A 13,323-nucleotide genomic window follows, 5' to 3' on the forward strand; every position below is an offset into this window, starting at 1 on the left:
TCTTGTTCTTGTTTCTAAAAGATATTTTTATAATTAAAAAGAGAATTATTTAACGCTTCTATAGGTATGTTTATCATTTTTCTAGTCTAAATATAACTATAATTTCAGCATTTTTTAAACATCATCATATTCAAGTTACTGTAATTTTTAAAAAAAAATATCAATATCAAGAACTATTGGAACAATTTTTACCATGCAAAACAAGGTGTTAGAAAGTGTAGGATCCCTCACAATATCTATATGTCTGTCTATAATGCATTACACATGTAATGCTAATAGAGATCATAGACATACAAGCTTTTTTTTTTTGGGGGGGGAGGGTAAAATTTTTGCAAGGGGGGGTAATTCGGTTTTTATTTTGGGGGAGGTATTTACCCCCCCAAAATTGTTTTTTTGGGGGGGTAAATACCCCCTCTTAAATGGTTGGGGGTACGGGTAAATATTAAATGAGGGAAGGGGGTAAATGAAAAATTCGTTTGGGGGTAATCGCCACTTTACCCTCCCCCCTTGGACGTCTATGATAGAGTGGATGCTATAAGAGTGCTCTTATAATGTGAACTTCTTATAACTGAATGGGCTTCCAGAGGCCATGAAGTTGGCCTAGTCACTACAAGGGAGAGTGCAGAGATATCCAGGGGGGGGTGGGTTCCTGTAAAAGTGTAATTTTTTGGGGGGATAGGGGTAATCACCCCCATTAATATATTATGGGTGGTATAAACCCAGCCTCTTTAAATTTTTTGAATAGGAGTAAAGAAAATCAGGAAAACTTAACAATCTAGGAATCAAACTAGCACCCCAACCAATAATCGGTTCCATGCCAAATGTAGGAGTCCCAAACGTAGGAGTGAAAAAACATTGGAGTGGACAAACGCATGAGTCCCCAACTTCAGAGTGGAATTAAATGTAGGAGTGGGACAAACATTGGAGTGGACAAACGCAGGATTTTTGGGACAAATGTTGGAGTGGACAAACACAGGAGTCCCAAACTATTTTTTTAATTTTGAATTCTCATTTCAATTTTGATTTTTTTTTATATAAACCCAGCCCCCCCCCCTTCGTCCAGTTACTTTTCTTAGTTAGGTTAGGTTAGGCCAGGGGGCCAAGCACTGTGGCCATAATCATTATATTATAGACAGGGGTATAAAAAGATTCAAAATTGTCATAGTATTAAAATAGCAGACACTCCTAGGTTTTATTTAAGCAATGTCCACTCTAACATTTGTCCACTCCAACATTTGTCCACCTCGACGTTTGTCCACTCTGATGTTTGTCCCATTCCTACGTTTTACTCCAATGTTTGGGACTCCTGCGTTTGTCCACTCCAACATTTGGGACTCCTACGTTTGGGGTAGGACTCCAATAAGTAAATCTCAATAAAACTTGATAAAATTATGCAGAATATCAAAGTTTTCAATCCCTGAAAATTTCAACCATCTATCTTGAATAGGAGTAGAGAAAATCATGAAAACTTGAAATGTAGGAATTGATATAGCCCACCCCAGTTTATTGAAAAATACTAATGAAACTTGATGAAAATATGAAGTATCGATAGAGAGAGAGAGAATATTCAATCCATGAAAATTTCAGCCTTCTATCTTTTATAGATGACGAGAAAATCACGTTATCCCCCTTTCTAACAGACAAACAGATGAACAGACAGACATACCAATGGACAGACATACAGATGAATGGATAGACAACGGACGGAGGGATATTTTGAATTATAGAGCATCTTTGCTACTAAAAAACAGATGAAAAGGATAATCGTTGTACACAAATTGATTTCAGTATGTTTAAAATGAGCTTACATAATCAAGGACGTACAAGCTTTTTGATTTGGGGGAAATAATAAATTTGGGCACCCCCATGTTCATTTTGTGGGGTAATCTTTATATCAGAGAGGCAAGGATGTTTAAGCTTTTTATATTTTTTTTTTGGGGGGGGGGCGGAGGTTAAAATTATAAATTTAAAAATTATGGTGTTGTCCCAAATTAATTAGTAACCCTTAACCACCTAACCCCCCCCCCCTTCCCACCTGGACGTCCCTTTACATGAAGTAATGATTGTAAAGTTGCTAAGTACCTAACTGCTACAAAAATCATCATCCAACATTTAAGATTAATTCTAACACGCCTGAATTAACAAAAAGAGCTAACCATGGCATGGATAAACACATAAACAAATTATAAAAATGTTATTAAAATAGTAAATCAATTATTCACAAATCGTTTTCCTTATTTGTTTACTAGCAGCTGCGCTCCAAGGATCTAGGATATCTGAATTAGGATCTAGGATATCTGAATTTAAAAGAGTAAGGAAATTAGTAAAATAGCCTAAAACCTTATCTAAATCTTAAGCTACAGACAAAAAAGCTTACTACTTGCTCCAATAGTTCTTGATATTGATATTTTTTTTTAAAAATTACAATAACTTGAATATGATGATGTTTAAAAAATGCTGAAATTATAGTTATATTTAGACTAGAAAAATGATAAACATACCTATAGAAGCGTTAAATAATTCTCTTTTTAATTATAAAAATATCTTTTAGAAACAAGAACAAGAACAATGCATAGCAGTGTAAAATATAAATTGATATTTTTTTTCAATATTCTAAAACTATCCGGGACCTATAAGAAGCTTCCATAAAACAGAGAAGTCAATAGGTACATTAGTTATCAAAATCTTAAGCTACAGACAAAAAAGCTCACTACTTTATATAATAGAATAATGAAATGCAGCTGTTTTAAGGATTGGCAGCTTAATAATACAGACAGATTCAATAAGTGAGTTTATATGTTATGATGTTTAACTTTAAAATGGTGTAATTATAGTTATATTTAGCCTAGAAAAATGATAAACATACCTATAGAAGCGTTAAATAATTCTCTTTTTAATAACATAAATATTTTTTAGAAACAAGAACAAGAACAATGCATAACAGTGTAAAATATAAATTGATATTTTTTTCCAAAATTCAATTCCTTCTGGTGATGTTATAAATAATATATCAAAAGTCAAATTTAGGTGGATGTTATATGAATATATAAAGCTTCTTTACAGCCAAAAAAATTAAGAAAAAAAATATCATTTATGGAGCAACAACAAAAGTGGGATTATCACAAAACCTCGGTTTTTTAGTCAGCTGTTCTATAAACAACCAAGTCATTACCTGTATATTATAAAGCAATGCCAGGCGATTAAAATGAGGTATTAAGCACTTTCTAACTCCAAAAAATGATTCTTCTAGAGCAAAAATTAGTTAAGCATTTTTGGTGACTCAAATTTAAAATTTGATTTGTAGCAAGAGAAAAATATTAAAAAAAACATACTTTTTTTTATCTAATAGGCAAATTAATGGTATCAATATATCCGCAAATGTCTTATATACAGTTTAATACACTTTTAAGTCCATTATTTTTGGGCTTTGAGTAATTGTCTTATAAGGTTGATTTCTAGCCAATAGCTTAACAAAAAAATCACAAAACCTTTTAAAAAGTGAATATATATATATTAAGATACATTTTATAACTAGAATCTTATAAATGTAAATAAATATAAAACTACATTTTGAATATATAAGTTGAAAAGAAATTACTTCGCATTAGAAATTTTTTTAACATTTAGAGAAAGAATAATTTTTCATACAATAAATAATTGTCTAATTATAATAATGTTATTTCTTATTTCTAAGTGCCAAGGTAAATGAAAACTCTACGTAATTAGGTAGGAAAAACAATTATATCTGTCACTTACATATCTGAGGCTACATTTTTAGGTGGAATGGGAATTGATTTTCGAATATTCTAGGACAATTATGTCGATAAGTAGCGCGGCAATTGGGTTTTATCATACGACTTTTAAATTTGGATTTTCATAGATTTTCTTTGAAGTTCACATGATTTTTTGTTATAATAGGAATAGGTATATATTTTGAAATGTTTTTAAGAATATATTTCAATGTGTAAGTTTCTTATATTGACCCATATATTTTGAGGTTAGCTGTATTTTACTTATTTATGTAAAAATACGTAGTTCATAGAATTAAATGACAAAAAAATATATCAGGAAAAACAATTTTATTATAACAATAAAATATCATGCATAATAAAATCTCAGGAATGTCTGCATCCGTGAAATCTGTGTCGCCTCCGGCTGCCACGGGTGTCGGCTATCCCTCGCCCAACCCGTACTCACCAACCGCCCGAACATCGCCGCAAAAATCCAAACGCACGCCGTCTGTGCGAGCCAACCACATTATGATGCCGACTGTGCGATCGCCAACCGCTGTTTCGCCGACCAATCGCGGCGCAGAAATGACATCGCCACGTGCCGTCGGCGGACAAAGATTTCTGCCAGAAACGCCCAAGAGCTCGCATCACGGCGGTACACCAACCGCTGTACCGCCGATTTATGCCAACGTGCATTCACAGTTAAATTCTGGAAACTCTCGCCAGATGTCGCCACAAATCGCCAAAATTTTAGAAGACTATAAAACGGAAGAAAACGGACATGTTAACGGCGTGTCCAACAGTGGGCCCACTCCGGTTTTGCCGACCGTATCGCCCAATCCGCCGGCTGTGCCTAAGCCGGCCGCAAGGATGTCTTTGAGGCATAAGGTTTGTTGTGATATATATTATATACATTTGATTTATTAGCGTGTTTAAAATCAATTTTATGGGAACTTCTTAATTGTTTAGTGTAATCCCCAAAAATGGTCTTTGGACCACTAAAAAGCCCACCCTATTATTTTCATATGCTAAAAACTTATATTAGTTTTTGCTGTGATTTCCTAACTTTTACCTAACCTAAAATACTTCTTAAAATTTTTTGGTGCAGTTTCAACTAAAGTGAAATTGTCGATTGTTTTTGTTTGTTTAAATAATTTATGCTGACTATAATTTAAAGCACATGTTAATGCATGCTTAGCAATGAACGGGGAAATGTTGTCTGAAGAAATTGAATAAAACAGTTTCAATTACATTTTATTTTGTACCTAATAAGTTTTATGATTTTAGTTAGGTATATATTTTAATTTTGTATTAATTTTATTTTTTATTAATAGGTAAGTTCTTTTGATGTTTTTTGGAACAAGTATGAATATTGATCACTCGTATAAAAGTAGGTAGGTACAAAAATATTTTGATGTTCCTAACAACGATTTAAAAAAAATAGATTAAGGAAATAACTGTACAATGTTTATTGCTATAGGTTTGCCTATTAACCGTAGCTATTAAAGTAAAACAATAGAGGTGGAAGGGTTAAAAAAACTGTCCCCAACCCGTGGACCCTTTAAATTGGATCTTTGAATATTAGCTAATAGCGTTGTCAATATTAACACAGCCAAGTTGCTACAAGAGCTGAACTTAGTTTGCTAGCAGACGAAAAAGGTCCCCTAGACAGGGGCGAGGTAGTTGTCTTGGCTATACATCTATACTCAATACATTTATTTCTTTGCTAATAGTAACCCCTATCTTTTATCTACTTCTTAAAAGTTTTTTAATTTTATGTAAGAAGGTTGCGTGATTAAAATGTAAAATCGAATAAAAATATTTTAATAGTTATTTCTCGCATAGTATTATAAACAGTTTTCCGCGGATATAGAAAGTACAATTATAAGATTTAAACCAGTTTTTTTTAGCCCCGAGGTGATTGTACATTTTTATAATTGTAGAAAGCTGTATATAATACGATGCTAGACATAGTTTTTTCGTATGGATGAGAACCGGTTCCTATCCACCGGATTTGAATGAATACGAGAAAAAAACTTATTTTACATTTATAAATGCTAATTTTAAGCAATTTCAGCTTTTGTGTCAAAAAGTATTTTATTTAAATAAGAAAGTCAAATTGCAGTACAAATAGTTTTATATTTAATAATGTCTAGACTTTATAATAACCTATCTACCCTATATAATATAAAAACTTTTGCTATGTTCATTGTAATTACAACTGCAATACAAAGTTTCAATAATTGTTATATATGTTTTGTTATTTTGTATTATTACAATAAGGGAAAATATTACTAATTCTTACAGAAATTATCCTGTGATAGTAATTTTATTTTAACCAAGCAAATATCTATTATATAAAAGGGGGAAAGAAAAGAAATACAGCAAAGTTGATAGTACACGAAAACTAGAATTACTAGAGTATAATTATTATAAAATCAATCATTTATATTTTTTAAATTCCCATTTTCAAAAGTTTGAAAAGGTTTGATACAAAAATTGTATAGAATAATTTTTATAACATACCCCCAATTTTTAAGATTTCTAATAACTGAAATCTATAGTACAGCACCCAATAAAACCAGGTGTGGTTCATTCTTTTACTCCTCTTTACTCCCTGCACCAAAATACTCCCACAACCTTCCTCTTTTTAATATTTAATATGCCAACTTAACCCCCCAATGCGCTGTTGCGACCTCTTGTTTGCTGTGAATACCCCTGCAGATAGCTCCATGCCTTATTTTACCGGTTTCTGCTTCTGTGAAAGAGCGAAAAATACAGGTATTGGGGGGCTACAGCCCTCCATTTAGTCCCAATACCCACCCACCCCCTGTTTAAGCTACTAATCTTTCCTTTTTTGGTATGCATCTCCACTATTTAGAGGACGGTGTCAAAGATCGGGACAAATGCTTTGAAAAACAATGTAATAAAAAATATTTTAATTTTCTTAACAACTTCTCTAGTTTACATTTAAGGCAAATCTGGTTTCATAGTTACACAGAATAACATTAAATCTATTGTTAATTGACTGATTTTGTAAGTTGCCAATATATTAATACATTAAATAACAAATTTAAATCGTCGTTTGAATAAAGAATTTTTGTCGCCTTCCCCTTGGACGGATGTAGAATAAAATCTTTCAAATATACATTATACAATATACATATATATCTGAGAAAAATAAGAGAAGATGTGTTTTTTCTCTCTCTCAATTTGTACACCTCTGGTTCGTATCATCTTTGCCGGGGTCTAAACTTGGTTAATCACAATAAAATTACATCTAAATCTTACCTGTATTTTACTGTTAAATTACTGGAAATATATATGAAAACCGCCTCTCTTTCAAGAACTTCATATATCTACCTTAAACTTCCCTTTTCCCACGTTTTAGGGAATGGGGGTCTCATGGAAAAAGCTGTAAGAAGAAGATTATAAATAATCATTTTTAATAGGACCTAATATATTTAAAATACTGTAATCTTTGATTTTGTGACTTAAACAAAGCGTTTGACTCTTATTACCACAACGTTTTGTGATTTAAGCAGAGCATTTGATATAAACTTGCTTAAAATCTCAATTATCATGCATTCTTTTTTAAATCAAAATTATATTAAAAGATTTGTATAAAATTTCTTTATGCCTGATTTGATATATATTTGTGAGAGGGGGAAAATATAGAAGATTCCTTAACTATAAGAGAGGGGTGTAAGCTTATGAAGGGAAATATAGAGTAGGGCCAGCATGGCAAGGGGGCGTGGGTACACCAGGAGGCTGCGAATAGGATTTAGTCCTCATTAGTCCGCCCTCATATATTTAAGAGGTCGCTATATATTATAGCCTCTATCTAATATAGTGAACCATTCATTTAGTTCATTTATCATTTATTAAAATTTTGGAATAAAAGTTAAAATAAAAAAAATGTATGAAGTGTTATAAATATATGATTATTAATGTGATTTATGTAAAACTTTATGCAAAATGCTATTGTGTTCTACTTTTAAAATACTGCAAAGTTATGTTGTCTACCTTACTTAGTACTTTAGTGGTTCATACACTGCACTGACGATTATTATTATACAGGGTCATTTTACAAAAATCGTGAATTCGCGATTTATTTATAATATGAAATAGTATAAAAATCATATTTTTTTTTATTTTGTTTAAAATTCTTACTTTTTTACATTAGATTTATATCTTTATTTTAAAATCAAATAAATCAGACAAACATTATTCAAAGTCAACCAATAAGAAATGTTTTCTCTCTCTCTTTAATTATATATCTTAAAATATCTTTATTTTCATTGAATAATGAATATATGTAACCTAGCCATTTATCTACAGTTATCTATTTTCAATATCTAATAAAACATAAAGATATCTAAAGTTCACTTTCAAGAGAAACTTGATGCCTTGGGAAATAGTTTTGAAAAAAGTTAACAACGTCCATTGATGCGAAGCATCCATTTTTAACAAATGAGGAAACATGTTTTTAAATTAATATAACAGAATTAGTAATGTTAAAAAATTTAATGTTCAGAATTTTCTTAATACAGGATATGTTTAAATGGATTTGATTATAGAGATGATGCGCTTATAGCATTGTGCCCGATGGTCCTATGAATCTTTCTAGCAAAAACTCAAGTTGAACCAGACAGACGTACATATCCTAAATGTAGAGCAGCTTTTTTTAAAAAAGGAAAAGGGGGATATCTTGTGTATTTTTTGTATCTGTCAAAACAGATTATATACCTATACCTATAGTTTTGTTTTTACTTTTACACAGAATTGCATTAGAAGAAGGGGTTGGGTGGGTGGGGGGGGGGGGATGGAATAGTTTAAATGACATTATATACAGATATTAGATTGGTGGCAAAGGGTTAAAATGGTTTAAATATCTATGTAATTAAATAATATTACATTTTATTTTTTTAAAATTAGGATTACAATATTCATAAAAGCGCAGCTTAACATATCAGAAAGTCAGACAAACGAACATTAACAAATATAGAGTGACAACGCATTTAATACTAAACGTTATTTAGAAGTTAAAAACTAAAATTTTGTACAAAAGCTGCCCGTTTGCCTTTACAAATAGTCTTAACATGACAATGATAATAAGATTTCAAATGGTTGTATTCGCCCTTAAAGGGTTTAAGCCCTCTAGAATCTCTTATATTATTATAATAGCAGAATAGCGTTGACTTTGACCCAATTCGAGTATTTTCATTCTATTCTTTCGCTACACAAGGATAACAATATTCAGAATTGCTACGCATATAACATTGAAGCCATTAAAATTAGTTATTAATCAGGAGTATTTTTTGCTGTCTTTAATGAAATACTGACGTACTGTTTAACTTTTAAAATGCTACGTTACTAAAAAATACAACAATAATATGAGGCAATGCTAAAAAATGCATTTTAACAATAAAATAGTTTTTGGAATTATGATTTTTTCATAAAATAATGATCTCATATTTGGTTTTGTATTTTATTCGTATCTTCAATTTTAACTGCTATGTAGAACCTATTATCTATATTGATTTTTAAAAATTATATTATGCCTAGATTAAACAAGTAAATATCTAGAAGAAGTAGCAAAGAAAAATATATTTTTGTAGATATTTTTTGCATTTAATGCTAGAAATTAGTTGAATAGTTGAATAACAGTTTTTTGACGTCAAAGAATTTTATATAAATATTTTTTTCCATTTTGGGCTTTTGATGCCTCTTTTATTAGCGTAAAAGTAGTTAGGTTTTTTGCCGTAAGCTAAAGATCTCGTAAATACGCGACCGCGTTGGTTGTACTTGCTATGAATGTCTTGGGGTGGTTTTTGGCTATTTTTCTGACCGCCTCGGCCCTCCCCTAGAGAATAGGGATAAAGCTAAGTTTAAAGTAATGAACTGTTCTCCTTTTTAGAAAATTGAAAGCCCTCGATGGTTTTAGGCTAATTTTCTGTCCCCATGTAGTACCCCTTTGATAACAGGCCGACATACAAGATTTCTATTGCAGGCATATTCCTACTAAAATACATATTTATTGTAAAAATAGACTTGGTTATTATTTTTGTTGGTATGATGTATCATTTCACGCTAAATTAATTTTTGATAGAAATTTGACTATTCTCATATTCTGGCCGTCATTTCAGGGGAAAACGGACAGTTAACGTTTGATTTAGCAATTTTTTGAAAACGTGCTTTGTTATGCTTTTTTGTATATTATGGTATTTTAACGGCCAAAAATATAATTTCCTCATAAAATGTTCATTTTATTCTGATTTATAAAACTAGACCTATCACTTTACCCTTAGAGACACCACAACAATATTAAGTTTCAAAACACACAACAAAACACAATTTTTTTTAGAAAGTATGGATTTCATTGGATATCATAGCCTCGAGGGGGGAGTGGAAAAGGAAGTGGGTTGCAGCCAGGGAGGGTGGGATAATGACGATGAAATTTAACCTAAACCCCATTCTTTCCTCTAGTACCAAATTTTAACCTTCTACACTTAAAAATTTGGGGGCAAGATTAAATTTGCGTCCATTGTCCTATTCCGTAATCCCTGGTTGCAGTAAAGTACCTGTGCTTTGTTTTTTCATTATTAAAATGCATATTTTATATAGTTCAATCATATTTATACAATATACATGGTTTCTTTAGATTTAGTTTAGATTAAATAATGAAAATTTAACTTTTGTTTCGTGGTTTTCGAATTAATTAAATATGTGCGTAAAAATGGCATTGATTATGATTACAAAAAAAATATGTAACATTAGAATTTCAAATAAAATTAAAATCTAAAATGTTCGTCATATAATATTGTGAAAATACGACCCATGTCAAAGTTCCAACTGTCTCAAAACAATGATTTTCATGTTTTAAAATCTTTTACAAACTACAAATGGTGGAAAATAAGGGTTATGTAAAAAATATAAGGTTTGCTAAGTTTAAATACATTTCATTTAACCCCTACCTTCTTAAAATGATTTTGTTTATATGCTATGCTTATTATAGCTGTTTTCATCCTTGTAAGTTACCACATGACGACATCATACAACCAAAACAAAAAATTAACAGTTAATGAGATCTAAATGTACTTCGTCAAGCAAAAAAAAATGAAATACTAAATGCATTGATAATAATCTAAATAGATTAAAATTTTTAAAAAAATGATGAAAATGGCTTTTTAATATTTTTATAAATTGCACATACGACCATGCAAAACTATTTAGATTCTTTGAAAACAACAAAAAAGTTTTGTTTAGGGATTAAACTTTTAAATAGAAATATTGAAGACCTTTTTTTACATCAAACTTGTCGTTTAGGTTATTTTTTCTAGCCCATGTGGGATCTTGATCCGGCGGGGTACAATCCCCACGGGCTTTTTCGATCAATCTAACCTAAAATAAGCATTAAAAAAAGTTCTTTTTCTGGTCCAGCTACACGGAAACCGCCTGTTTTTACAATCTAAAGCCTAAAAATACTGTTTGATTTTAAAAACGCTGTTGATTTTTTATTGCTGGTCTTTTTACTTACAGAATTGTATGATGGCTCTGTTAAAGCTATTTATGTATATGATGCAATGCTGAAGACATATAATTGAAAAATAAAAACTGCATTGGTTGCTTTACTATCCTTAGTCATAGCTATTGCATAGGGCAATAGACGAGGAATAAATCTTTTCCCTTATTTTTATGTTTTATGTTTGACTATTAGAGTAAAACACTAGAGGGGAATGGGTTGAATAACTGTATGTCCACAACTCAAGGACCTTGTGCTGACTCTTAATTGGTTCTTTGAAAATCAATAAATATTGTCGGGAATATTAACACAGCCAAGTAACAGAAAACAATTTGCTAGCTGACGAAAAAGGTCCTTGAAAAAGGGGGGGGGGGAGGAAGATGTCTTTAAATACATATATATTTCAGACATGTTTGACTGTTCTTTCTTGGTTTAATTATTAAATCAAATTGTCTTTGTTTTTATATTGTTTTCTTAAAATTTTTGCCTGTTTTGATCTGATATTTGTTTTTAAATATACTTTTATGAATCAGCTTTTTATGAATTTTCGACGATAAATCATGTTAGAAAAAGAAAAATTTTAATTTGATAATAAACATCTAATCTAAACATCCAGGATTATGTAATTTTATAAAATAAACAAAATGTAATCTGCTAAATATTCTTACTTATAGCAAAGCTGTAGCTTTGAATTCAATGAATTTCCGCAGCTACTCTATAATTTAGATATCTCCCAAGGTCTGTGACGTACAGACCGTTAGCAAAACGACTGTTTCTTGTTTAAGGCATTTTTTTGATATCTTTTAAAAATGTTAATTTGAGTGATATATGTACAATACCAAATAAAAGTACTCATTTATATTGCTGTTCTTCTTTTGGGCATAATTGTCCATGTTGATATAGATTTGCGCTCAGAGAGAGAGGGGACATGGGCTGTTTTTTAGACTAGTCCCCAAAGTTTTATAGGTAATAACGATTACTTTTTCATTGGCTGTAAAACTTTGGCGACTTGAGTGAATTTTGATTGGTTGGTTTATTACGCTGAGCGTTAAAACATTTCAACCACTAATTTTGATCTACATAAGGGGTTATTTTGTGTATCATCATTGGGGATGTACTTCAATTTATCGGCCATTACTTTATCTCTTTAGATCTCTGTTTGCGCTGCGTTATTATGTATGTTGTCATCCTTGTTGAATGCACAAAATTTCCTATTACTGTCAAAAGTATAACTATAGTTGATAAAAGAAGTACTTTTCAAAAAACAGAATAATTATTGATTTTGCAATTGGCCGGGAAAGGGATAGATGCACTAAAATTAAAAAGAATAAACATAGATTTAGACATTCTGGCATTATTCTGCTTTACTTAAAATATTGGGAGAAAGAATTGGTTGTAGATTAATTTCTTATCACATTTTATATTTTGATATTTAAGTATGTTTAATTCAAGAATTTTAATCTACTTTTCTGTTTAAAATAAGGTAATAAAAGTACATTTTATATAAATGCCAATAATTTTTTTTTAAGTTTTAAGTCTTTACCTAACAAATATCTTTAATCAAAACTGGTGAACTCATTAACATGCACAGTTAGTGCTTTTAGATAAAGGTCTTGCAATGAAAGGGTTAGTTGTCCGCTTTAGTTTAGATGTTAGTGCCTTGGAACCTACAATAAAGGTCTGGCACGACGTTTTATCCACCATCCCCAGTACAGTATTACCCTCCTAACGTTACTTAACCATTTAAGAGAAATTTAATGGACAAACCACGCTTAAGAATTGTTTTGCTCTCAACAATAGAAATTATCCAATGAAGTGGTTTTGTAGAAAGAAAATGAAAAGGTTTCTTGTTTGACTGATTTGCTGATCCAGTACGTTTTTCAGTTATGATTACAAAATGCCAGAAATAAAGGCTTCAGTAAAGATAAAGTAATTATTCATAAATTGTATATGGACTATTTAAAGAAGTTAGCCATACCTAATCATTCGAGCTGCTGTGCCTCTAGCATCTAGGAAGTCTTTTTTCAAAGGAATAGAAAAATTGCCTGATCTATTTCTACACTTAAA

General features: G+C 30.9%; 1 protein-coding gene across 29 annotated transcripts in view; it reads left to right on the forward strand.

Annotated features, from left to right (window-relative positions):
* The window catches only part of LOC145331869 (MAP/microtubule affinity-regulating kinase 3-like), a 201,724-nt gene that overhangs the window by 99,785 nt on the left and 88,616 nt on the right, over window positions 1–13,323 (forward strand). For 28 of the 29 annotated variants that reach the window (XR_013883929.1, XR_013883930.1, XR_013883925.1 and 25 more), the window contains exon 11: window positions 4,120–4,619. The exons of the other annotated variant lie outside the window; for it this stretch is intronic. Coding sequence is in view for 16 of the 28 variants with exons in the window: in XM_080176729.1 (XP_080032855.1) it covers window positions 4,120–4,619 (500 nt within the window). In the remaining 12 variants the exon portion in view is untranslated. The remainder of the gene's footprint in view (window positions 1–4,119; window positions 4,620–13,323) is intronic. 29 annotated transcript variants of the gene reach the window in all.

This window comes from Acartia tonsa, chromosome 11, assembly GCF_053477335.1.
Source record: "Acartia tonsa isolate MP-2025a chromosome 11, ASM5347733v1, whole genome shotgun sequence".
Classification (NCBI taxonomy): domain Eukaryota; kingdom Metazoa; phylum Arthropoda; class Copepoda; order Calanoida; family Acartiidae; genus Acartia; species Acartia tonsa.